The 24,723-nt window shown below is 46.6% G+C and overlaps 1 protein-coding gene across 6 annotated transcripts in view; it reads left to right on the top strand.

Annotated features, from left to right (window-relative positions):
* LOC135899458 (muscle calcium channel subunit alpha-1-like) overlaps positions 1 to 24,723 on the top strand; it is a 934,514-nt gene that overhangs the window by 741,510 nt on the left and 168,281 nt on the right. For all 6 annotated transcript variants that reach the window (XM_065428717.2, XM_065428715.2, XM_065428718.2 and 3 more), the window contains 3 exons: positions 11,760 to 11,953; positions 13,785 to 13,888; positions 16,225 to 16,340. In XM_065428717.2, the coding sequence (XP_065284789.1) occupies positions 11,760 to 11,953; positions 13,785 to 13,888; positions 16,225 to 16,340 (414 nt within the window). The remainder of the gene's footprint in view (positions 1 to 11,759; positions 11,954 to 13,784; positions 13,889 to 16,224; positions 16,341 to 24,723) is intronic.

Below are 24,723 nucleotides of genomic sequence, written 5' to 3'. Positions count from 1 at the left end.
GCTCAATCAGATTTGGCGTCGATTACCGCCGGCTAAACAAGATTACCTGCAAGGATGGCTATTCTCTACCACGTGTCGACGACGACGTGTCGAAACGTTGGCTTCTGCTTTCACCTTTGTTCTCGTTTTGCTCATCGTCTTGAATTTCCATCGCCAGCCTTCCCCGTGTTTTCCCTATATTACTGGCGAGGCATGTAAAGATCAGTTCGCCAGTACGTCGCTCATGCGCTGCGTGTCTACGCGGCAAGACGCCTTCTCAGAGTTCGGCAAGTCCCCTGAAACATTTACCCTGCCCGGCCCGACCATTAGACCATGTTGACATTGGTATTTACGACCCCCTTCCAAGCACTCCTGATGGTAGCCGGTGGATCATTGTTGCCGTAGACCATCTCACACGGTACGCCGAAACATCTGCACTGCCGGTTTCCACCGCGAAAGATGTCGCTTGCTTCTTTCTTCGCCATCTGATTCTGCGACATGGTGCGCCACGTGAATTAGTGACCGTGGCCGCGTCTTTATCTCCAGTGCAGTGGAGGCACTGCTGAGGGGGTGTAACATCGTTCGCCGCACCGCTTCCGCACTAACGGCATGACGGAACGTTTCAATCGTACGGTCTGTGACATGCTTACGATATATGTGTCCTGCGATCACTCCAATTGGGACCGGGTCATTCCTTTTGTCACTTGCGCGTACAACTCTGCCCCGCAAACTACCACCAGCGTCTCTCATTTCTTTCTTATCTGTAGACGAGAACCTTCCGGCTTCATGGACACCATTCTCCCCTACCGTCCCGACGCTTCTGATGCGAAACCTGTTTCAGAAGCTGCTGCTTATGCTGAAGGATGTCGCCACCGCTCACACTTTACTACCCAAGATCAGAGGCGCCAAAACTATCGCCATGACGCATCCGCTCCTAGTGCCCGCAATTCCCCTGGAACGCTTGTTTGACTTCAGGTCCCGGTCACTCTTCCCGGCTTATCCAGTAAATTTCTATCGAACCACCACGATCCCTACCGCGTGCTGCAGCTAACATCACCTGTGAACTATGTCATCGATCCGCTCGAGCGGTCTTCTGATCAACGCTGCCGAGAGCGCAAATAGGTCATGTAGCACGGCTTAAACCATGCTATGACCCGCCGATGCTGTCTTTTCCTTAGGTCGCCGGGATGGCTCCTTTCTGTGTGGGGAGTGATTGTACTGGATATTTTCGGGGTCGGCATTAAACTAACAAGGGCCGAGAAAAACAAAATAGAAATCCTTATTAGGAAAGGAGTTAAAACAGCCCTAAACCTGCCACCATGCACATCTACGCAGAGGATACTAAACATGGGCATTTCAAACACCCTAGAAGAGTTGATCGAAGCCACACTAGTCTCCCAGCAACAGAGACTAATGCGAAGCAGAGGTGGTCTGAGAATTCTAGCGAAACTAGGATACAAAACTAACAACAAAGTAAGAAACACGGGAGCCATCCCGTCACAAATCAGAGACAGGATACGCATACCACCACTCCCGAAGAATATGCATCCCACTCACCACCAGGACAGGAGGAAAGACAGGGTTAAAGCGTTACAAAAATCACTAGATAAACAGCAAGGGGTGTTCTACACGGATGCAGCAGAATATGAAAGCAGACGAGGTTTTGTCTCAGTGACGACACAGGTTAACGGTGAGAACTCAAAGAGCTGCAGTACCCCGCAAAACAGTGTGGAGGTTGCAGAGGAGGTGGCCATAGCCCTAGCTTTGACTCAAAAAGGGGTGAAAATCATAGTGTCAGATTCCAAAACAGCTATCAGGAATTATACCGCAGGGAGAATCTCCAAAGAGGCGCTCAACATATTGGAGAAAGGACCAATTCCAGAAGAATTAGTGAACCTTATATGGACTCCTGCCCACGAAGGCTTGCCCGGCAATGAGAAAGCGCATGCATTGGCCCGAGAGCTTATTTACCGGTCCACCAATGCAGCCTCTACAGCCAGGGAGCCCCTACAAAAAGAGGAAGGTATAAACACTTACAGCGAAATTCTCGATTATTATAGAATGGGAAGGAAAACACTGCCAGAGGCGCATAAGAAACTAAGTAAGCAGGAAGAGATAACATGGAGGCAACTCCAAGCGGGGGTGATCTGCAACCCTTACATTCTGAAGAGATGGCACGATAGCATTGAGGCCATGAGTTGCAAACACTGCGGGGCAAAGGCGGACATGATCCACATACTATGGACATGTCCTAGATACAATAAGCCAGGTAGGGATAGACAATCTTGGGAGACTTTAATGACCAGCTCAAAGGAAGCTGACCAAAGAGAAGTCATCCGCATGGCCCTGGACACCGCTGAGCTCCAAGGAGCATCAGCCAGCTGAAAGGGGAGGAGTAAGCCGAGGAGACAGGAAGACTCTTGCCTCCTTGGGGCTCTTTTTGCGGGTGCAAATAAACGTTATTTCTCTCTCTCTCTCTCGGGGTCGGCATGGTCAAGTGTGGAAGAGGAAGACGACGAAGTAGAAGTACGCGCTCGATCGCGGCCCAACTGAGACTGCACCGTTTTACTGGTCTTCTGTAGGGTGGCCTGGCACGGCCGAGACCTTAAACCATTAAACATGTGATTTTCATCGGTGTGCCCCTTCGTTTCTTCAACTATCTATGCACCGGATCTACAGAACTCTCAGTGAAATTATGTATGTATGTATGTATGTATGTATGTATGTATGTATGTATGTATGTGTGTATGTGTGTGTGTATGTATGTATGTATGTATGTATGTATGTATGTATGTATGTATGTATGTATGTATGTATGTATGTATGTATGTATGTATGTATGTATGTATGTATGTATGTATGTATGTATGTATGTATGTACGTACGTACGTACGTACGTACGTACGTACGTATGTATGTATGTACAGAGAAACAAATGGACCACAACAATTGCAATGTACTTCTGCAAACTGTGTTTGGTTTCTTATTGCGCAGACTCGTCCCACCTGTTCTGCTTGAAGTTTATCGCGCGAGTTCATCAAAATTCTGCAAATGAAGCTACATTTCACAGGAAAATTTCGCGAACACCTGGATTTATAATGTACCGCTGGCTTGGTGCCAAGTGGGAGTCTCCTATGGAGCGTCTGATAGCTTGGTAATAAAAGTGCGATTTATAAACTTTCGTACAAGGGACTCCTGGTCAGCCCAAGATAACGCTCTCTTAAGAGGAAGCTGTAGCTCGGGCCCAACTTTGACGCAGCCTATTCAAATACATGTAAAACGCAAGAACGTTTTTCTGAGGTAATCCTTGTGCGGATTTTAAAGAAATTTGTTGCATTTGAGAGAGAAAGTTAAATTCTAGTGTCAGTTGGAAGCGGAATTTCAATTTATGTCCTGTATTTTGTTAAAAAGATATTCAAATATACCAAAGTTTGAGAAAAAAGCACGAGGTTTACAGAACCATAGCTTTGCATCAAGAACAGATATGGCGGTTCTGTAAACGGAATCCATTAGATCATTGAAAGCGGACAAAATCAGTATGTCGTTTTATATATTATGTGAATTTGTTCCGTTGTCTACAAGGGTTCTGGAAAAGCTGTATTTCCATAGTACCTTACTTTTTTTTTTAAATTCACGTGTAACACCAATTTTGCCCATTCCAGATGTACTATTACTTGCGATTCACAGACCTTCATTATCGTTTTTCGTTGCCGAGTTACAGAGTTGTAAACTTGGTAGTGTTGTCTCTTGAAAATTTTCCCTTTTCGCCAATTTTTAATAAATCATTGACGACCTAAATGGAAAATTCGAAACAAGCAGTCACTATATTTTCTGTTTTTCCTTTAAATTCAAGAACCCGCGTCATATTTGGCGCAGTGGTTGCCGAGAAAAACGGATTCTCCTTTTACATGTATTTAGATAGGAGCACCCGAGCTAAAGTTTCCTCTTTTGTGACGCCACCTTCCTGTTTTTCTCAGCAATCCTTAGTAATTGAACTTCAACTCGGCGACGTGTTTTGTTGTCTGGCTGCCATGGCAGCGGCAGCGGTAGTAACTGGACACCGACCTTGGGATAACTGCGTCCCGCAATTTCGCGTCTTTGTTTGGATTCTGGCTTTCGTAACGTGCGCTGGTCGAGCGCGCCCTGCGTAATCTTTTCTGATGCACGAGGCCAAGAATAGCGGACGCGAAGATAAAGCCGCCGCCAACGAAGGGGAAAAAAATGAGAGCGGACAAAAGAGGAGGCTGGGGCAGCGCAACACCTTGAAGCCCTTGTTTTTTCTTTCCGAAGGGCCTCTGATGTGTTATGTAAAGGCATCTGCGAAATGCCACGCGTGCACGTTTTCGACTTACTCTCATTTCTTCGGTGGCGGAAGCCGCTCAGAGAATAACCGCGTCGAGCTGCCTCGGGAGGCATTTCGTAACGACGCGATACGCGAATGCCGAGGTGTCTTGTGTCTGGTGCTAACGAGCTACTGACACCACGAGCCTGCAACAGGTGACTCGTGGACTGGCTCACAAGCTCTGATGCCTTCTGTGGGTATTTCCTGCCTGCGACTCGCATGGCCTGGCGAGATGATAAACAGTTGAACGACGGAAAACTGTATGAGGAATTCGCCCTGCCTGTCCACCGCGTGCCTTAGCAGGCACGCGTGTGAATTTGCCTATCTTGAAGGCGCAGAAAGTGATGCGCGCTCCTAATCTGCCTTGGTTGCTCACAAATAAATGATGTGTGGTTTTAGTTGTTTTAATATTTTTTGTTCTCTCTCTTTTTACTTCCCCTTAGCCACGTGAAAAAATGAAAGTTTGATTATGATCACGCCTTCGAGAATGTATACATATGCATATGCACTTCTAAATAAATCCTTAGTTGGAAGTCAGCGCTTGTGTTTGGTCGTTCTTTCTGTCATCCGCCCGCAGTATAATGGATTACCAACTAGCCCAGCCGCACACATTGCGTCTATCTTTCACTTGCTTCTCTCAGAAACTTCGCTTGTATTATCTACATAACTGAGTTTTTGTCACGTATGTTTCGACATTATCATATTTATAAGTGCTTTTGGTTTTATTGCACCATTAAATAGCACCCTCAAATGGCACCACTTAAGTACGTACGTACGTACATACGAAAATTGTTGATTGTTCAAGTGAGAAAGGAGCACATTGGTTTGTGGGTGTTCCGAAACGCGACAGCGCCCTTGTGGCTACTTCGTGTGACACCATAGAGCGGGGGAAATACTTCGTCGCCAGTCGCCACGGCATCATATGCAGAAGGAACAAAATGAAACGTTTCATTTATGACTACACGGGATTCCAAATCAAAATATGTTTAAAGCCCAAGAGCGTTACTAGAAAACCCCGAAATTTTCTTCAGGCAGGGGAAAGTTATAGGTGGCGCAGAACAAAACCGAAGTTTTCATGCACAACACATAGAATACGAACTGCTGTACGCAAATACATTTAACGAAGCTTATTCACGCTCGAAATATTTTTTATATGCAGCGACACAGTCATGAGTGGCGCTATCACACCCGCGGACGGCTAGGTTCAGCGCACATGCACAAATTTGCTAGAAAGTTCACCGAAAGACAGCCATCAACCTATAGGTCCATCGGTAAAGCATCACACGGGCCATGGGAAGGTTGTGGGTTCCGCTCTCACTTGCAGCGAGTTGCGTTTACCGACCGTTTTATTTTCTGTTTTCATCAGAGAGATACAAGCTCTAATGATATACTGGAGATGTTACTCCTACATCATCTTTCATGGGAGTGTGACAGAGGTGTTAACAGCTCTGTCACTCTGTCATCGTATTTAAGCTACAGCCACTTCTCATTTTATTCGTAACATTCTGAAGGGTATATGGCAAATCTTACGGTAATTCGTAAGTGCTGTTGCACAAAGAAAGTATATTTACAAATATTTGTGACTAAGGCGAGAAGCCCAGGAGTAAAAGCAGCCAAAGTGGCGAGGATCAACTTCTACCTCTTTTCCAGCAGTGCTGGCCTAATGCGGCAGACTTCAGTCTCGCGGCAATGTATATATATATATATATATATAATATGGCAACACCTGCTTCTCTTGATTCGAACTTTTTTTGTGCTGTTTGCTTTCTTGACCTTGTCTTGGGTGGGCCTTCCTTTCCCACCAAGAGACTGCCCTCCCTGCAGGGGCGTCTGCATCAGCAGGCGCTTGGTGTGTTGCGATACCACGTACCCGAGCGCATGAGGGTCGGACCCTCCCGCGTGTAGCCGTGCGCGGCTTAGCTTAGCCGTGTCTGGAGAAAGGGGGTCCTGGGGGCTGAGCCGATGCCAGGTGTTCGGACCTTTAAGGCCCCCCGGCGGAGGTAACACACCTCTTTGGCCACTGCTTCACAGAGGCGACATCCCCGGATTGACCCACCCGGGGGAAATCGGTAGTTACCTTTTCCTGTCTCTCTCTCCCTCCAGCATTCGTCTTTCTCTCACTTTCCATCTTTCCTGTCTTCTCCTGGCTTCCCTTTACTTCCACTTTTTCCAGACAGCAAGGGTTAACCTTGTGTGAATAGCCAACCTAGGTTATATCATTTTGGTTATAGTGGTAATGTACAGCTGGCGTTTACAGGCCGTGTTTCACAGGTCCTGCAGCGTCCTCTTGTAGGACTCCACGATAGGTGTCTGGCGTTACTGCCGAAATTGCTCTCTAATATGGCTACTTCCTTCTCCCCCTACCTGATCGCAAATACATCGGTGGGCCCCCTAAAAAGGGGGCACACTGATGAAGTCTTCGAGTTTTTTGCCCGTCAAAAAGAGTTTCCTCATTTCCGTGTAATCCACTCGGAACAACCAGACAAACCCGTGCGAAAAATCTCACCATTCCTCGTGTCTATGTCTCTCACCCAAGTTTTTGGTACAGGTTATAAAGCATCTAGGATGGCAAGCGGTGATCGCCTTTTGGAGTTCCGCAACCAGAAACAATATGAAAAGCTACCCAATCTAGCATTATTTGGGGACGCCCAAGTAACAATAACTTCGCATCGTACTATGAATATCACCCTTGGCGTAGTCTCTGATGATGATCTCTTGGAGCTGACTGAAGCTGAACTCCTGGAGGGCTTCATTGAGCAGAACGTCATCAATGTTCCCCAGCCCCCAGCCACCCCGGCAGAAGGGGCCATCCACCTCCGGGCAGGTGGCCTCAAAGGTCTCGTCCGACGTGCCGAGGCCTTCACGTGAAAGAAATTGCTCGGAAGAGCGCGTGTCGAGCGCCTCGCAAGAGACGATGGACACAACGACCGGCCAGACGGCGCCACAAGCGCCAAAGGAGCGGCGAGCCTCTCTCGATCGCGACAAAACGACAAAACCTGCGTCACGGCGCCTCCAAAGGGCCCGTGAACTAATCTCAGTCCCTTAAACACACAGCACCAAATACATTTATCATAACGGAATCACAAATGCTACAGTGGAATGTACGAGGACTTCTACATATCCTCGCCGACATTAGAGAACTACTACACAAACACAATCCCAAGTTGCTGTGTGTTGAAGAGACACATCTCAAACCTACCAACACGAATTTTCTTCGAAACTACACCATCTTCCGAAAAGACCGTGACGAGGCTAATGCCTCCGGCGGTGTAGCAATAGTAGCCGACAAGGCGGTAGCTTTCCGACACGTCGCCCTTCAGACACCCCTTGAGGCAGTGTCAGTTCGGGCCATTCGTTTTAATAAATTAATCACTATATGTACCATTTATATACCCCCGAGCCATCATCTCGAGAAGACAGTCTTTTATAATTATATTGTTCAGCTTCCCGAGCCTTACTTACTCGTGGGAGATCTTAACGCACATAACACGATGTGGGGAGACTCACGATGCGACGCAACAGGTCGACTCATCGAAAGTTTCCTTTTAACCTTCGGTGCGCGTCTTTGATAAGGAAGAACCAACGTATTATAATCCACATCATAACTCGTACTCATCAATGGAGCTGGTGATCGGGTCCGCTTCTATCTTCCCTGATTTAGAATGGCGTGTAATTAAAGATCCATTCGGAAGTGATCACTTCCTAGTAACGCTGGACTTCTTAAACAAACATGGCTTCCCTCCACACTTCCCTCGCTGGAAACTGGCCTCAGCTGACTATGAACGTTTTAGGGAGTCCACCCACATATCACGGGATTTTATAGATAATTTTACTATAGATCATGCTGTTTCATACTTCACCGCTTTTATCATCGACGCCACTGAAACGTTCATTCCTGAAACAAGAGGCACTTCATCCAAAAGACGGGTCCGCTGGTGGAATGACAATTGTAGAGAGGCACGGAAGAGACAAAATAAAGCTTGGAGCAAGCTCCGTGAAAGTCCTACAGCCGAAAATCTAATAGAATTTAAACAGGTTAAATCACAGGGAAGAAGGACGCGACGACAGGCAAAGAGGACATGCTGGCAGAGCTTTCTGTCAGGTATAAATTCGTATGCTCAAGAATCTAAATTATGGGATGGGATTGAAAGGCTAAGGGATCAAGAAATTCATCCGTCGCCCCTAGTGAACCGTGAAACGAACCGCTTGGAAGACCAAGCTGACGCTCTTGGCGAACACTTTCAGGGCGTTTCCAGTTCTGATCATTATCCCAAGGCATTCCTGAAACGCAAACAAGTAGCAGAACGCAAGGATATCGCCTGCAGATGCAGACAGAATGAACCCTTTAACGCGCCTTTTAACATTGCCGAGTTGAGAGCCTCCCTGACTGCATGTCAGAGCTCTGGATCTGGACCGAACAGGATCATGTACGACATGATTAAACACCTCCCCAGTGATACTTAAAAACAGGGAAAAAATCCCACATTAGTTACAAGTTACTGCCCAATTCCCCTCGCAACTTGTATATGAAAACTTTCTGAAAAAATGATAAACCGTCCGTCGACTTTTACACTTGGTTGAATTAAATAAGTTCCTTGATCAATATCAGTGTGCTTTAGATTACGTCGATCTACAACCTACCATCTAGTGCGCATCGAACCAAACATTTGCGATATCTTCGTGCATAATCAATCCTATTTATCCGTGTTTCTCAACATGGAAAAGGCGTACGATACAACTTGGCGCTACGGAATCCTGCGCGACCGATCGACTCTGGGCATACGCGGCACTATGTTAAACATAATAGACAGCTACCTAGACAACCGTACATTCCGGGTGAAAATAGGTAATGCACTGTCGCGTACATTCATGCAGGAAACTGGGGTATCCAGGGAGGCCTACTGAGTTGCACGCTCTTTGTCGTTAAAATGAACACACTTCGTAAAGCATTACCACCATCAATTTTTTTATTCCGTCTACGTAGACGACATACAAGTAGGTTTCAAATCCTGCAACCTAACAGTCTGTGAGAGACAAGTAGAACAGTGCTTGAACAAAGTTTCCAAGTGAGCAGCCGAAAATGGTTTCAAAGTGAACCCCAACAATAGTTCTTGCGCTCTTTTCACCAGGAAGAAAGGGCTTGCTACAGATCCCACTGTCGAAATATATGGGCGAAAAATGCCTGTGAACAAAGAACACAAATTGCTAGGTGTTATATTTGACGCCAGGCCTACTTTAATTCCGTGCATAAAATATCTTAAAACAATATGTCTAAAAACGATGAACTTACTTAAAATCCTATCCCACACAGCATGGGGTAGTGACAGGAAGTGCCTGTTGAATCTTTACAGGAGCCTAGTTGGATCACGAATAGACTATGGTGCCTTAGTATATCATTCTGCGGCCCCGAGCGTGCTAAAAATGTTAGACCCCGTTAACAATCTTGGTATCCCCTTGGCCACTGGCACATTTAGAACAAGTCCTGTCGAAAGTCTATACGTAGAGTCAGATGAGTGGTCAGCCGATCTTCAGAGAACATAAGTAAGCTTCACATATTTTCTCAAAGTGCGCTCTAATAAAGAACATCCGTGTTTCACAACGGTTAACGATTTGACGTGTGAAACACTTTTTCGTAATAGACCATCTACGAGACTTCCTTTGTCACTGTGTGCAAGAGAACTTAGCGAAGAAATGGATGTCCCAATTCTCGAACACCGCCTAATGCCACCAGCTAAGCTATTACCGCCCTGGGAGTGGCAACTGATAGACTGTGATGTATCCCTCGTAGAGGTCGCAAAGCACGCACCTGACGTTGAAATCGCTAGGTATTTCCGTGAACTTCAATCAAAGTACTCGTGCTCCGAATTCCACAAAGACGCGTCAAAATCACACGCTTGTGTATATTATGCTGCTGTTGGTCCCTCTTTTTCTAAGTCTGACGTATTGAACCCGCTAACAAGTATCTTCACTGCAGAAGCCTATGCAGTACTATCTGCAGTAAAACATATAAAGAAACTGAAACTTGACAGAGCAATAATATTCACAGACTCGTAAAGTATTTTAAAATCACTCATTTCTTTTCCAAAGCATACAAATGCTGTCTTCAATGAACTCTACACACACTTATGTAACATTCACTTATCACATAGACATGTAATAATATGCTGGGTTCCTGGCCATAGAGGAATCGAAGGAAATGTGCTTGCCGACGAGATCGCCAAGTCAACAGCATCGCAGGGTATTCGTTCTGCTGCTTTCCGTGCCACCGACATGAAGCCTTTCCTACGAAACAAACTGCGAAGCCACTGGCAACGCTTGTGGGATGCTGAAACGAGAAATAATCTTCGCGTAATTAAGCCGAAGTTAGGTTTCTGGCACCCAACTACGAAACCACGAAGAATAGATGTCCTAGTCACTAGACTAAGAATAGGACACACATTTGGCGCTCATAACTTTCTCTTGACCGGTAACGAGCCTCCAACCTGTGGCAGATATGGTGACAGCCTGACCGTCCTCCACGTCTTCCTGGAGTGCCGGGAAGCCGAAAGAGACAGGAGGAAACATTTTCCATTTGCATACCGCAATTGCGTCCCTCTGCATGCGGCTATGTTTCTTGGTGAAGAACCGCTTTTTAAGACCAAAGCAATCCTCACTTTCTTGAATGATGTTGTGCTGCATGTTACAAGACCATTAAATTCGTTGCGCATCCTCTTTCCACAGGATGCCGCTATGATAGTTTTCTTTGTATAGCACATGCCTCTAGGCCCTTATGTTTCAAGGGCTCTGGGAAGGCAGTAGTGCTCTAGTCAATTTTAGCATCTCACATATTTCGTATACTGCATCATTATTTCGCAATCAATTTTAATGTTCATAGTACACGCGGTTAGTCATTGACATAATGATATTATACCTAGATTTTGTGACTCCATTAACATGAAACTACGCAGGCCGATAGCCTGTTCTCTATGAGAGTTACAGAATGGAAAGGGTAGGAAAGGGAAGCGCTGTCGAGGGTTGGCAGGCCACTAGGTGACCGGATCAAATAAAAAAAAAATTACAGGCATGAGGTGGGTGTCAACTGGCGCAAGACCTTTGGATATCGACAGGAAAGGACTTGATCATGCACATGGCGTAAGAGTAGAATTATGATAGTGACGATGATGGCAATCCCCTGGTACAGGTCCTCAGCGACGGTGAAGCACCTAGCCAAACTGGAACGTTTCACCCATTCTAAATGATTTCCTGTAGTTCATGGCGCTTAACTGCAGATGGTTTGGTTAAGGTCCATGGGCCAATCCTTCTTATAGGAGCATTTTCTCACATCTAATGGGGTCGTTTCAGTAATGAGATGTCGATAGGTGGCTTTTTCCTCTGCACCGTCTAGTGTGTCTTGCTAATGAAATAGAAATGACTCGTGCACCTGGTGCGTGCCACGCAGGGGAGTTCGCGGAGGAGGAGCCCCACCCGTGCGGCGAGTCGGGCTTCGTGTGCGACGCCAGCAAGGGTCACGTGTGCCGGGGACCCTGGGACGGCCCCAACTTCGGCATCACAAACTTCGACAATTTCGGGCTCGCCATGCTCACCGTCTTCACCTGCGTAACCAACGAAGGATGGACGGGGGTCCTGTACAACGTGAGAACATTGCCCGCTGTCACGTACTGCATTAATTTATGGCACCGCGTCCGCAATACATTGACCTGTTCGGCTGGGCTGCACTCAGATGTGTACGCAATTTGTTTTTGCCAGTTGGGTCCCGTAGTGTCAAGAGAAAAACCGCGAATAATGGGCTGCTAGTTCATTTAACCCTCTGCTTACCCAGTGTGACTTCAGTCAATTTCAGACTGCCGGCGTATTGCTACACAACACCACTTTACTAAAGACACTCATATATTTGACTGAATGCTCGACATACAACGTTCCATCAGCAACATGAAGTGAAGGGATAGCTTTTCCTCCCTCGTAATGCCTGCATCATTAATTAACCCGTGCGAGTAGTTTGAGTTGCTGGCTCATATCTGTTTATAGCAAAAAGCCCTGCAAGTTCGACCGTTCATGGAATCTGAATCTGATTGCTTTGTAATTACGAGGGCACCCTAAAATACACAGGAGGAGACATCCAGCCAGCTTGATTTTATTCCAATGGCGTATGCAGAACGTTCGAATAAAATTATGTATATGCTAATTTGACACAGCGACAGTCCATCGTAATTTGTCAATGAAGGGACTAAATACCCGTAACTAACTAGAAGCTATGCTTAATTGTGCCAGTCATTACCCCTTATCCGAATCAGCAGTCAACGTTATCTTGCTGAACTCAGAGCATATAGCCATCGCAAACTTATATTTCGGGCAAGGACTTTCTAATTTGCGCTTCGTAATATGGCCCTTCCCTGTGTAATGCGCAAATCCCGGGGAGAAATAAAAAAAATAAATTTGCAACACTGTAAGCCTCTGCAGGAGCAAGAATGGTGGGGAAAGCGTTGGGCCATTCATGGAGAAACAAATTTCACCCGATGAGAAAAAAAGTCAGCTGACTGGCATTCTACTAACACATTAACGTAGAGCTTGTCGTGTTGAGTAGTTGTTCGAGGTCAGAGTATTAAATTGATTATATTGAATTTGAAATTCTCTTTCAGCAGGGGATAAAGACCTGCTTATTATTACCGGGTGCTTAAAGAAGCTCACTCCGGCGTAGCTATGTCTAGTGACGCGCAAGCAGCGTAAGATTCAGTATAATGAAAAACTGGGTCAGCTGTTCCAGTGTGGTTTCACCTTTTGAGCAGCGCGAGAAAACGCGACGTGCACTGAGGCGACTCTCCAGGGTCGCTTCACTCCACGTCCCAGTTGTTCGCGCCATTCGAAAGGGGAGTGCGCAATTGCTCCATGCTCTGCGCGTGTGACTAGCAGTCGACTTGGTTAATTTGAAGTCGAACTACCTAACGCTGCAACAACATGAAGCACTACGTCATCGGAAATAAGTGAAACGTTAAATGCAGCAGTGATCCGCTCTGACGAAACCTGTTCGCCGACACTGAAAGCTAGAGGCATTGGAAAAGTAACGATCGAGCTTTTTATGACGCTACGGCAACAGAAGGAGAGACCGGCGCTGTCTTCCGTGCCATAAAGAAACGTCCCATCAAGCATGGCGTATCAGCCCTATCCTAGGCTCTTTCCTTCCCACTCGTTGCGAGAGCATTTCGTGCCGAAGAGGACAGATAAATTATCTGCTCCTTCACAAACACATCGCTATTTAGGAAATAACATATACATAAGAAAAAAAAGTAAGTAAAAGAAAGTACTGTCAAACAACGCATGATGCGGCCGATACTATTGGTTTTTATAGCTATACATATATTGCAGCTATACTAGCGGCCGTGTAACACACACTGGGTCGGCTGCATGATCGGCCTCCTTCGAGTTCGCACGGCTATAACGCTTCTTCTGTTCTTTGCCACGGACGCAGATCAACGACGCAATGGGCAACGAATGGCCGTGGATATACTTCATCAGCCTCATCATCCTAGGATCGTTTTTTGTCCTGAACCTCGTTTTGGGTGTCCTGAGCGGGTGAGTGGTGCGCTTGGCATATCCCGCTGATCGCATCCTCCTCGCCGAAGGAAGCGCGGCTCACGTCTCCGACTCGATTCTCAAAGCGGCCACGCGACCTTTTTATGGCGATCGCGGTGCTTCAGGAAGTGTTTTATGGCCATCCCAGGCCGAACACAAGGAAAGCGAGGGCATTGCTCTCCAAGGTAGCGTATCCGGCGCGGAAGGGAACGCGATTCTCTGAAGAGTCCAAGATCGCCTTTCTGTAGACGTGTTTCCTTGCTCGACTCTATATGTGATTATGCTCCAGGAGGGCGCAGTTTTAAGACCGGCTCAGTGAACCCCACACACTGACAGTGATGCTCAGAAGGTTGAAGTGATCTGCCTATGGCAAAACAATATGGTCAGCCTATGCTGAGCTCTGACCTGTCCGGCGAAGAACGCTACTATATCGCCTGAAGCAATTGCTAAACTCGTGATAGTCTCGAGAAAAGAGACGCTGCAAGTCTCGCGTATATTAGCCCCTTGGTTGTTGAACCGATCCTTAGCCAATATCTATAAAGGGGCTTTGTATCTAATATATGTAGTTTTTTTATTATTTCTTCTTGTACTAGAGCGGGAAGAAACACATTTGTGGTACGGAAGTTGAGAAAGATGACATAATTAAAGTTATAAAAAATTGTGCGCTATTGTATTATTTTCCAAGAGGACGCCCAAGTCGTATAAGTGGACAGCTCTTCACGTGCATCAGGATACACGACTCTGTGGTCTAATATGAAGTCGCCCTGTTTTCTTCTGATGTGTGTCCACAACTGAACAGGCGCGACTTTGTTAACTCGGTACATGGCTCGGTACATTTCGTTGAAACCGTAAGCAGGCGGACTTTTTAACGTGTCGAAAAGAGAGGCAATGAGAAGTAATAGCACAAGTACCGAATCATGAGAATTTCTCTAAGTGCTCGTAGAGCACGCATTTTGGCCAAAGCACGCAGTGAGGCGCAATTCATTGGAACACGTTGGACTGCGTATAGAAATAGTTAATTTGAAATTATCCTCCAAAAACCCACTTTATTTAGGCGACAAAATCGCATGTGCTCTATTGCTGTGGATTAAGGAATCCTAACGTTTGAATACAGGAGAGCGTAGGTATAGGGCTGGCGATTATTCAAACATCAAGCTAGGGAAGAAGCTTGTCTGAAAGAGTAAAATAAGCAATGCATTAAGGTCGAAAAAAAATATTACAGATCTAAATCAAGCGTAGCCGGCCATTGCTTCTAACGAGTGATCCTTTTTTAAGTTCTATGGAAATGCTAAAAATCTCGTGTGGCGGATAACATAATTCTAGTGCTTGACCTGTATTATTCAGGGAGACGCCTGACTTGTAGACATTTGCAGACAAGTGCAGACATTACTTGCACGAGAAATTGAAACACATATTAATATACTTCACAAAAGTTCACTAATAACCTTCTTAAACACATTGCCGCATATATTGCAATTCACAAATTGTAGTCGCTGATTTTGCAAGGCCTATCTAATTAGAATGAATTTCCTGAGCGACACTACTTTCGCGATATGCGCCATTAAACTCGCCGTGTAGGTAATGCGCTGTTGTCCCACTTTGATTTTTAGCAAAACTCTCTTCTTTATCTGCCGCGGTGGCTTAGCGGCTCTAGTGCGACTAAGCACGTGACCTCGTGCGTCTAAGCACGAGGTCGCGTGATCAAATCCCAGCCGTGGTGGCGGTACTTTCGTGGGGGCGAAATGCAAAAACGCTCCTGCCCCGTGCATCGGGGGCACCTTAAAGATCTCCTGGTGGTCAAAATTAATCTGGAATGCCCCACTACGGCGTGCCTCATAATAATATTGTGTCTTTGGGACGTAAAACCCAAGCATTCAATTCAACAAAGCGCTCTTCTATGCATTGAAGCACTAAACTAACTAACACCCATGTATTTCACCACACATATTAGGAAATAATGTCTCGAAACTTCTGTTATATTAGAAATTCATTTCAAGTGGATACACTTTGCAAACGACTCGCATAGGCGCAGCCTCGTACCGTTATTGTTAAATCAAAAATCTCCTTGCTGCAGTGACTATACTGTAACTTTTCTTTGAACGCAACTAATTTGTACAAAATTTGTGGAGTTGTTGGTAACAAAACGATTTCTTCGTTCACTGGCATTTGCACAAGAGCTTTCCATCTAGAGCTCCCTTTTAACGCCACGTAGTTACACACAATTTCGTCTGCACGAGAGCTGAACCTTGTATCTGCAGCCACACTTGAAATGCCCAATTACAACAATGCTTGCTGCAGTTTATTTTGTTTTTGTTCTCGCCTTATCCTCCACGCAGGGAGTTCTCCAAAGAGAGGGAGAAGGCTAAGGCACGCGGCGACTTCCACAAGCTGCGCGAGAAGCAGCAGATCGAGGAAGACCTCCGAGGATACTTGGACTGGATCACGCAAGCGGGTAAGCAGTCGGCACCAGCTGTCCTCCCTGTACACACAGCGCACCGGTGTTCACGCACGCGCTCACGGGTATCGCCCCCTTGTGGTCTGTCACGTTCCACAACCACGGATGGCTCGTTTATTGCTCACAGACCACAAAGAGCGCACTAGGAGGGATGTTTCGAACACTTAAGGAAAATGTTAGCTGGTACTTGATTTGCCACAGAGCATTTATTTCTACCTAGATCCTGCAGTCGAGGCAGTGGCGTAGCGAGGGGAGGAATTCACACTGGGCATATGCCCCCCCCCCCTCGCCGTCCCCGTCCCCACTCAAATGCTTCAACCCCCACCCCCTCCCCCCTCTTTTCCCAGAAGAAAACAAAATTCTGCACACAGCGACACCGAGGTTGCGCAGGCCCCTACGTAAGCTAAAGCGTTCCCGTGATTCCACGCAAAAACAAATAAAAAGTGAAGTCACGAAAACCATAGAGCAAATGATTAGTTTTTCGTTGACATGCAAAGTATTCCATAACGAGAGTAAACTTTAGTCTTTCATTCACATTTATGATAAGAGAGAGAGAGACAAAAGGGAAGGAAAGATAGGCAGGTTAGCCAGTGTAAATACCGGCTGGCTACCCTGTGCTGGGGAAAGGGGTAAAGGAAATAAAAGGAGAAGGAAGAGAGAAGAAAAAAAAACAAGAAAAATGCTCACAGTAACGCCATTTATGATACACGACATTTATGATAAAGTTGAACGAAGTAAAGTATAGAAAAAAGGAAAAATCTTGCAACTGCTCGGAGCCCAAGCCACTGCATCCGTATGGCTCATTCAGGGACCAGCCAACTGTGCAATGACGGTGATCGTCGCTCCATCCACTTTCATGGCTATTTATTAAGCACGTTGAACTCCTACGTTACGTTGGTTCTGTTAGCAAGAACCACTCGCGGCACCAGCTTGTCACCGCCAGTGGTGGAACTTAAAGCAACTCGAAGCGACAAATTAGGTGATCACAGCTGCTGTTTTACTTGCGCAGGACTTATGGTTACTGTGCCCTGGAGCGCATTCTTTATTCCACAGGAAAGCTGGTATTTTTGTCGCAAGGCATTCTTGCAGAAACCACTGAAAGCTTTCTATACGATAACGGCGATTCATTACGGTATGTTGTTTGAACACTTATGTAAAGACTTGCTTGTGCTCTGACCAGACTGCTTGGCCTTCATAACTGTCCATTCGAACTCTTCATGCATTTGGTTCACGAGCACGGTGTGATCGTTCTTGCTCAACAATTCCTCTACATGCTTGTGGCATCTGTAACCCAAACATTTCTTGAGGCTCAGTGGGACAAAGGCCTAGCACATCGCGCGTCTTCGATAGAAGCCTCCCCGCCATTACCTGTCACCTAGTGCAGGTGCAGAGCTCAGCGAATGAAATGCTAAACTCAGATACCGGCACATTCTTGCGCCACCGGCGGGCGCATTTGATACTCGACGAAAGCGACAGTGTGACGCACTGTCACTGCAATTGGCCTCTCAGGAATCACCCAGATCCACTTTGCATTGATCCGCATAGACCCGTATAGATCGTATAGATCGTAACACATAGATCCGTATCCGTTGCTTTGAGATATGGAATCTCTTCTGCCTAGGAGCACGCATGTACACCCCCAAATTTATATTGCCGGGTAGCGTGAAGTTTTCTACTTCTTTTATACTTTCCGCCCCCCTTTCCCCAGTGTAGGATAGCCAACCGGGCTGAGTCCTGGTTAACCTCCCTACCTTTCCTTTATCATTGGCTCTCTCTCTACGAAGCCATCCTGCTCATGCGTAGGCCCAGCAACGCGCAATGTTTTGTGGGTACTGTAATGATGCACGCGCTGTCGTGCGAACGCTATGCGGTCGCAGGCCGTCGGAGCGTTTCCTAGTCTCGTCGCGCCTGCTTTAGCGGGGTGCATGACGCCCTGTCCACCTTACACATTGCCGACGTTGGCGAAAGCAGTGACAAATACGGATCAATCTTCGAATGTGACTGACTCAGTGGCATCTTTGGGCCCCGTCCAGGGCGATTATTTCGCCGGGGCAGCCATGGTTGAAGCGTGGAGCCTTGCAAGCGCATGGTGGACGATCGATTCGACATGCGTGCAACGCTTATTTTGGACGCAAAGGGGAAATAATCACACTGCAGTGGCGTTTTTATTCAGTCAAAAGACGTCCGGAAGACACTTCGGCTGTTTATTTCCTTTTTCTTTCCTGAAAGACTACGGGGTCGTTGTGTGTGTAAAAGAAAATCATTTGTTTGCGATTCGGGCGCTAAGCAACCATATTTGCAAATACAAGAAAACACAAACGAACAAACAAATGTACTCCTTTAGTTATCCTGTCTTCCAAAGAAGTTAATGAAGCCCGAAACACGATTATTGACTTCCACGTTCTTCACGCTCTATAGCAGTAGCGATTGGCACTCGGTCGCATGGTATGAAACGATAAGTTAGTAAGAAGAATCAATCTTGCGGCGCAAAATCTTGAGCCTCAGGAAGTTGCATGATTGAAAAAAGGAGCGAAAATATTCGTTAGCGCGCATTACTGACATAACGTCACGTGGTATTTACCTTAAAGTCAAGGGATTAACGAAACATTTGGAGGACGCTTAAGCTTCGTCATTAAAAGTGGAACGCGATAGCATTAAAACAACCTTGACTACCTATCACGCTTCCCGACAACTGCAGCTTATGTAACCGTAACGTTTACCTGGAAACGCTGGTGGCCAACGGTATGCATGAAGGCGAGCCTTCTGGTAGAAATTTGGCCTCTTGCATGGGCCGGACCCGGAGGCAGTACAGCCTTGCTATCACATCATTTACAGGTTATTATTACTGTTTTATGCTTTTAATATTTATGTCCGATAAGAGATAACATATAAGGCATGTACTGCCAGTGTTTTGTTTCATGCATTTGTTTGTGGGCTGTCATTCTCAAAATACTGAGGAATAAATTTGTCAAGAATGTAACACAAGGTGTGAACAACTTTAGGTATAGAATGGTGCGGCAACATAAACCGCACATACCGCATGCCATATAGCAAGGCATGGCGTGTACCTAAATATATACGAAAATTTTCGCTCATGGACAACTTCGCCTACGCCGACACCTGATTTTCTCCGACACGGGACCCTTAACGCTATGGCGTTAAAAACATTTCCTTAGTCGCAATCAGGAGGGTTAACATGAACGCAAACCAAAAGGACGTTGCCTGTAAGATGGAACAGTACGAGCCGCTGAAGTATTCAGTCACCAGAAATTAGCCAGAAAAGATGGCTCCGCGCTGTTCCTATTGTAAGTCATCGCGAATTGAAACGCAGATCGACTCAAACATTTTTTTGCTCTTCAGCAGTATTACTAAACTCCTGCATAAAACACCGTCTGCAGTACTTTCGTTTTCACTGATATGAGAACAAAACATATCTAACCAGCTCGAGGCTGTATCTTCACGTTCACTGTGAAACATAATGTTACAACAGTAGCGCATCATGATGGCTGACACATACAAATGTGCTGCTGAAAAAAAATTGTAATCAAAATGTAGAAGATATAAATCCTCGTGCACCACCGACTGTTGCTTTGTTTCGGATGTTTTCGTAAAATGTTTCGTACTTGTGCAATAAATGTAATTAATACCAGCCGCGGTTGCTTTGTGGCTATGGTGTTGGGCTGCTAAGCACGAGGTCGCGGGATCAAATACCGGCCACGGCGGCCGCATTTTGATGGGGGCGAAAGGCGAATACACCCGTGTACTTGATTTAGGCGCGCGTTAAAGAACCCCAGGTGGTCGGTATTTTCCGAGTCACCCACAACGTAATCAGAAAGTGGTTTCATAATCAGAAAGCGGTTTTGGCACATGAAAGCCTATAATTTTAAATGTAATTAATAAAATTGCACTACTACGCCCCTAATCTCCGTAGAAGAGATTTAGGAAGATGACTCATTACATAGTTCTGCAAGCTTTTCAGTGACACGCTTCTCGTCCAAAAACAGCTAAAACTTATGTCTGCAAGCAGCAATAGCTGTAAGGAACGCTGAAATCGAAGGACTACAGGACTTTCGTCTTGCTGCCATACTGCTGCTTCAGTGCGTGTTCATGATTACACGATCCAGCTCCTTAAGTCGAGCGAAATTCGAAGTTCTTGCTAACTTGCACAAAGATTGTTTACTTTGGGCAAGGCAAAAATCAGAACCACTTTTGCTCTATCATGTTGCGACGCTGAACGTTCACAGATTCGTCAAGATACCTTATCTTGCCCCAGGTCTGTTGGATAAAAATATAGCCCTTGCAAATGGGACATTTTGGTGGTTTATCCATTGTAGGAAAGCACAAATAGACAGTATTTCAAAATATTGTTCGAACTGACCGGCGTAAGTCACTGTAACAATCTTGCTGCGTGGTATTTCATGTTTTGCGCAGCCTAAGATGAGTACTGCAATAGCTGCATAATTTGATCTGAAACCACCATAAAATAAAGGCTCACGAACTTTCACGGGATTCTCATGTTATGAAATAAGAGGTGCGATCTTGTACGCGTTCCAAAATAGAACGGAGGCGGTCCGTTCTTTACGTCACGAAATAGGCGCTATGTTCCGTTCCGTTCATCCGATAGCAGACGACACGGAAAGATTGACAGCAGATATCACGTCCCAATTGATGTCATGGCGTTCGGCACGATTCAAATTGACGAATCGTATTTGGCTCGGTGGAACGAACCACCTCCGTTCTATTTTGTAACGCGTACAAGATCGCACCCAAGATGTCAGCTAGGTCTCACTTTTCCATGTGGGTGTGGTAGTTGCAGCGTTATAGAAGAAAAACTGTATGGTGGAATGTTATTTTGAATTGAAAATGAGTATTGCTGATATCACCTTAGGTGAACTTCTCTGGCTTTCTCTACATTCTTTCTCTCTTACGCAGGAACATTTCAGACATTGCAGGAATAAGTAAACCGTGTACATTCCCAAATATTCATCATTTCAATATTTCGCTGGTCTTGGGAAAAACGCATTATTTTGTTGGACGGAGGTACCGTAAGTTGCAAGCAGATAGTGAGCGTCTGGCGCTCGGATCGTCACGGAGTGGTTGTCGTTGCTGTGTTCGAATGGGTTCCACCGTCACACCAAGAAGCGAAGTATTACCGGCTCTTTCAAATGCTCCGGGGCATTCGTTTAGCTGCACTCGTTGTAGGGGTTGAAGGATGCACTTCGAGATGAAAAACCACAACTTGGGAGTATTTATTCTACATTATTTACAAGAGGTGAGCGTCAAGTGACATTCGTACTGACATTACGGGCCGGCAGCAACTCGGACGCTGCGGCCCGCGGCAAGAAGTTCGAGAGAGGTGAATCAGGGCATCAGGGAATGTCCCAGCATGCTCAGGTCTCTCTGGAAGGCTTCTTATAAACCCTTCGAGCACTGGAAGTCGCGTCATGTTCGACCAATCGGAGAGTCCTCTCAGATGACGCCACTTTCAGCCAATGGTTGGCGCCCGTATCGCGTTGTCACACCCGGCGGCTCTCTGCGGTCTTGCCTCGCAGTGGTGCAATGCGTTTCTTCAAGGGGGAGAAGGAGGGGGGCGCTCATGCTCCATTGTACGAGGCCCCCTTCTAATCCCGGCGGCGCACGACCTGGGGGCCGCAAACTTGTTTGCACCTGTCTGGTGCTCCTCTGGAATGTGCTTTCCTGCTTCTGCATTCCTCAGTTAGCTGTGCTGCGTTTCGAAGTGGTTTGGGGAACTCGAAGTAATCGCAGGAAACAGCTCCATATCTAACAGCTCGTCCTCGCCCCGGTTGTTCTGAATGGCCGGTGAACTCAATTCGCTGGCCATGAGGAACGCTGAAAGAAGCTGCAGGGTTCTGGGGTCGAGCCTCGTTTGACAACCCTCGGGATCCTGGGCCCTGGAGAACATACGTCAAACAAACCAAACAACACAGCGCTGCACCACGCGTAAGCGCAGGCTCTTCACCCCTGACTCGCCAGGCTATTACTGAGTCAAAATCAACCCTGATCTTTTAGTTCCCCAATTTTGACAAAACAGTTGTAACCACCCTTCCAAACAGCTATCCATTTCTCCTCGAATGCCGACAAGACCAGAGTACTATTGTTGTTGCAAAACAAAAGGGTCGTTGATGGTGCAAACAACAAATGAAAACAGCCGAACATAACTTAAGTGGCCTAACTACACGAACAGCATGTTTCCAATCTATCGCAGTGGCGTACTTATCGCACGTAATGGTGCCACTGAACAATCTGGTCAACCTCACAAGTACGTAATCACAAGCGCGCTAGCCTTGTGGTCACTATTCAGAACGCATACTTGTGTCATAGGCAAACTCTTCATTTACGCTTACTCACGTTTCTTCTCTGAAAGTCCTACAGGACACGTGACGTAAACGAACAATTAAACTCGCGGGACTTACACACTCCGCATAACTCTTAAAATAATGCGTCTTTTAATAACTCGTTCCACGCGTACTTATCAGAGAAGTCAGAATACGGCTGCCCTCCACACACACTAGCAACCCAGTCATAAAGTCTGCTTCCTTCCGTCCACACAGGACACGCGCTAATGGAAGTAAGAACGCTTCTCCGTGCAAATCATGCACTCACTGAAAATCTACGCGCTTAACCTTAGAAAATTCAACACTTAAAAAGAAAGAAGGTTAAATAACACACGCGCTTTACCATAGGCCTTTCGACGATAACCTTGACCTTCAGGTTACTCACACACACACAAAAAAAAGCTTATCTACTTATTAATGAGCATCTCGCGAGACTACATGTTTACTTAAAACGCATCTTTCAAATCTCGAGCTTCTCAAACGAAAACACAAACAAAGCTCATACGTTTACATATTGAAAGAAATCTCAGTCTCAAATCGCGAAAACTTTCCGATGCTCAAAATAAAAAACAACACACTTCATTTCTACGGAAGCGCTCCTGGCCTCCCTTTCCAAACGCTTCCGTCTGACTCATACTTTGAGTCGAACCCGCGGTGGGCGTGGTTTGAAAGCTACTCTGGCTGCCGAGAGACAACAAAAGGGCTGATTCACTATCAGCTCCCCCAAGACGTTACGGTCTCCTGCCAATTTGCGTCCTGGCGCCCCGCTTTCCTCACAAACTCGACTGACCGCGTCGCTACTCCCCACCTGGTCTCGTCCTGCCACCTTGCGTTTCTTCGAACTGCACGCTGAGCTGTGAAAAGAACTACGGAACGACGAGGAGTTTAACTGCCTCGTGCCCTTTGTCCGCGTCCGTGCAGGACATTCTTCGCGGTCCCCCTTTGACCTGTGGCTCGCTCGTTTTGGATGCGTCAACATCGTCCTTGACGACCGCACCTTCTTCCTCGCGCCCTGCCCTTTTGGGTTTCTCGCCATTTTTGGCGGCGCTACATTAATTACCGACTTTCGGTCTTTACCGCGCTTCTTTTTACGGCGCTTTCTCTTTGCACTCGCCTTCATGTCGCCTTCTCGTGCCTCGTGCTGGCCGGTACACATTTCGTCGGCCCGGATCGGTCTCTTACCCGCACAGTCTGAGTGATTCTCGCTTAAATCAACACTCTCTCTGCCTCGACTGGCGGACAGCTCAACCGACTCTGGCACAATGCAGCAGGCTTTACTCGAGTAAGACAACTCGCACTCTTGCGAACTGCCCTCTACTACATTGCCCAGCTCACGCTGTGCATCGGCACACAGCCCGTCGGTATCGATCGCTGTCTCACGCGCACAGTCCGAATGATTAACTGAATCATCCCTATCTAGGCCATCTAGACTGGCGGAGAGCCGCACCGATCCCTGAACAATGCAGTTGTTCTCTCGTGGACTACGGAGCTCGCCATCCCGAGAACTACTCTCAACTGCATCGCTCAGTTCGCACTTCACTTCTGCACGCAGATCTGACCTGACATGGGTGCTCGCGTCTGTCGCGTCAACAGTACCCTTTCCTTCGCTAGCAACCTCGCTAACATTACCAGCGACGCACACGCGCGGTAACTGTGCCAATTTGTTCGCAGCTGGCCTAGCTGTCTCCACAGTCATCTGTTGGCACAGCACCTCGTCGCTCTCACTACGGCCTTTAACGGCCTCTGTTGCCACTAAGGCATTGTTAGCAGCTAGCCTTTTCCCTTCTCTTATGAATCTGCAGCTAATCTCACAGGCACTACTCTTCTCGTCGGCTTTTGACGAAAGTCCGCTAGACACTTCCTCATTCTTTCGCTCTGTACTACCTACAGAATTCTCAGACAGCCGTTGTCTCTGTGCCAATAACTGATCACAATACTGTATCTCTTTGATCAGTGCTGCCTTCTCCCTCTCATACTTTTGCTCACGCTCAAGCTTACCTTCCTGATACTCACGTTCGCGTTCC

The sequence above is a fragment of the Dermacentor albipictus genome, chromosome 6 (genome assembly GCF_038994185.2).
Source record: "Dermacentor albipictus isolate Rhodes 1998 colony chromosome 6, USDA_Dalb.pri_finalv2, whole genome shotgun sequence".
NCBI lineage: Eukaryota > Metazoa > Arthropoda > Arachnida > Ixodida > Ixodidae > Dermacentor > Dermacentor albipictus.
The sequence above is the reverse complement of the archived record's forward strand: the minus strand, read 5'-3'. Positions and strand labels throughout refer to the sequence as shown.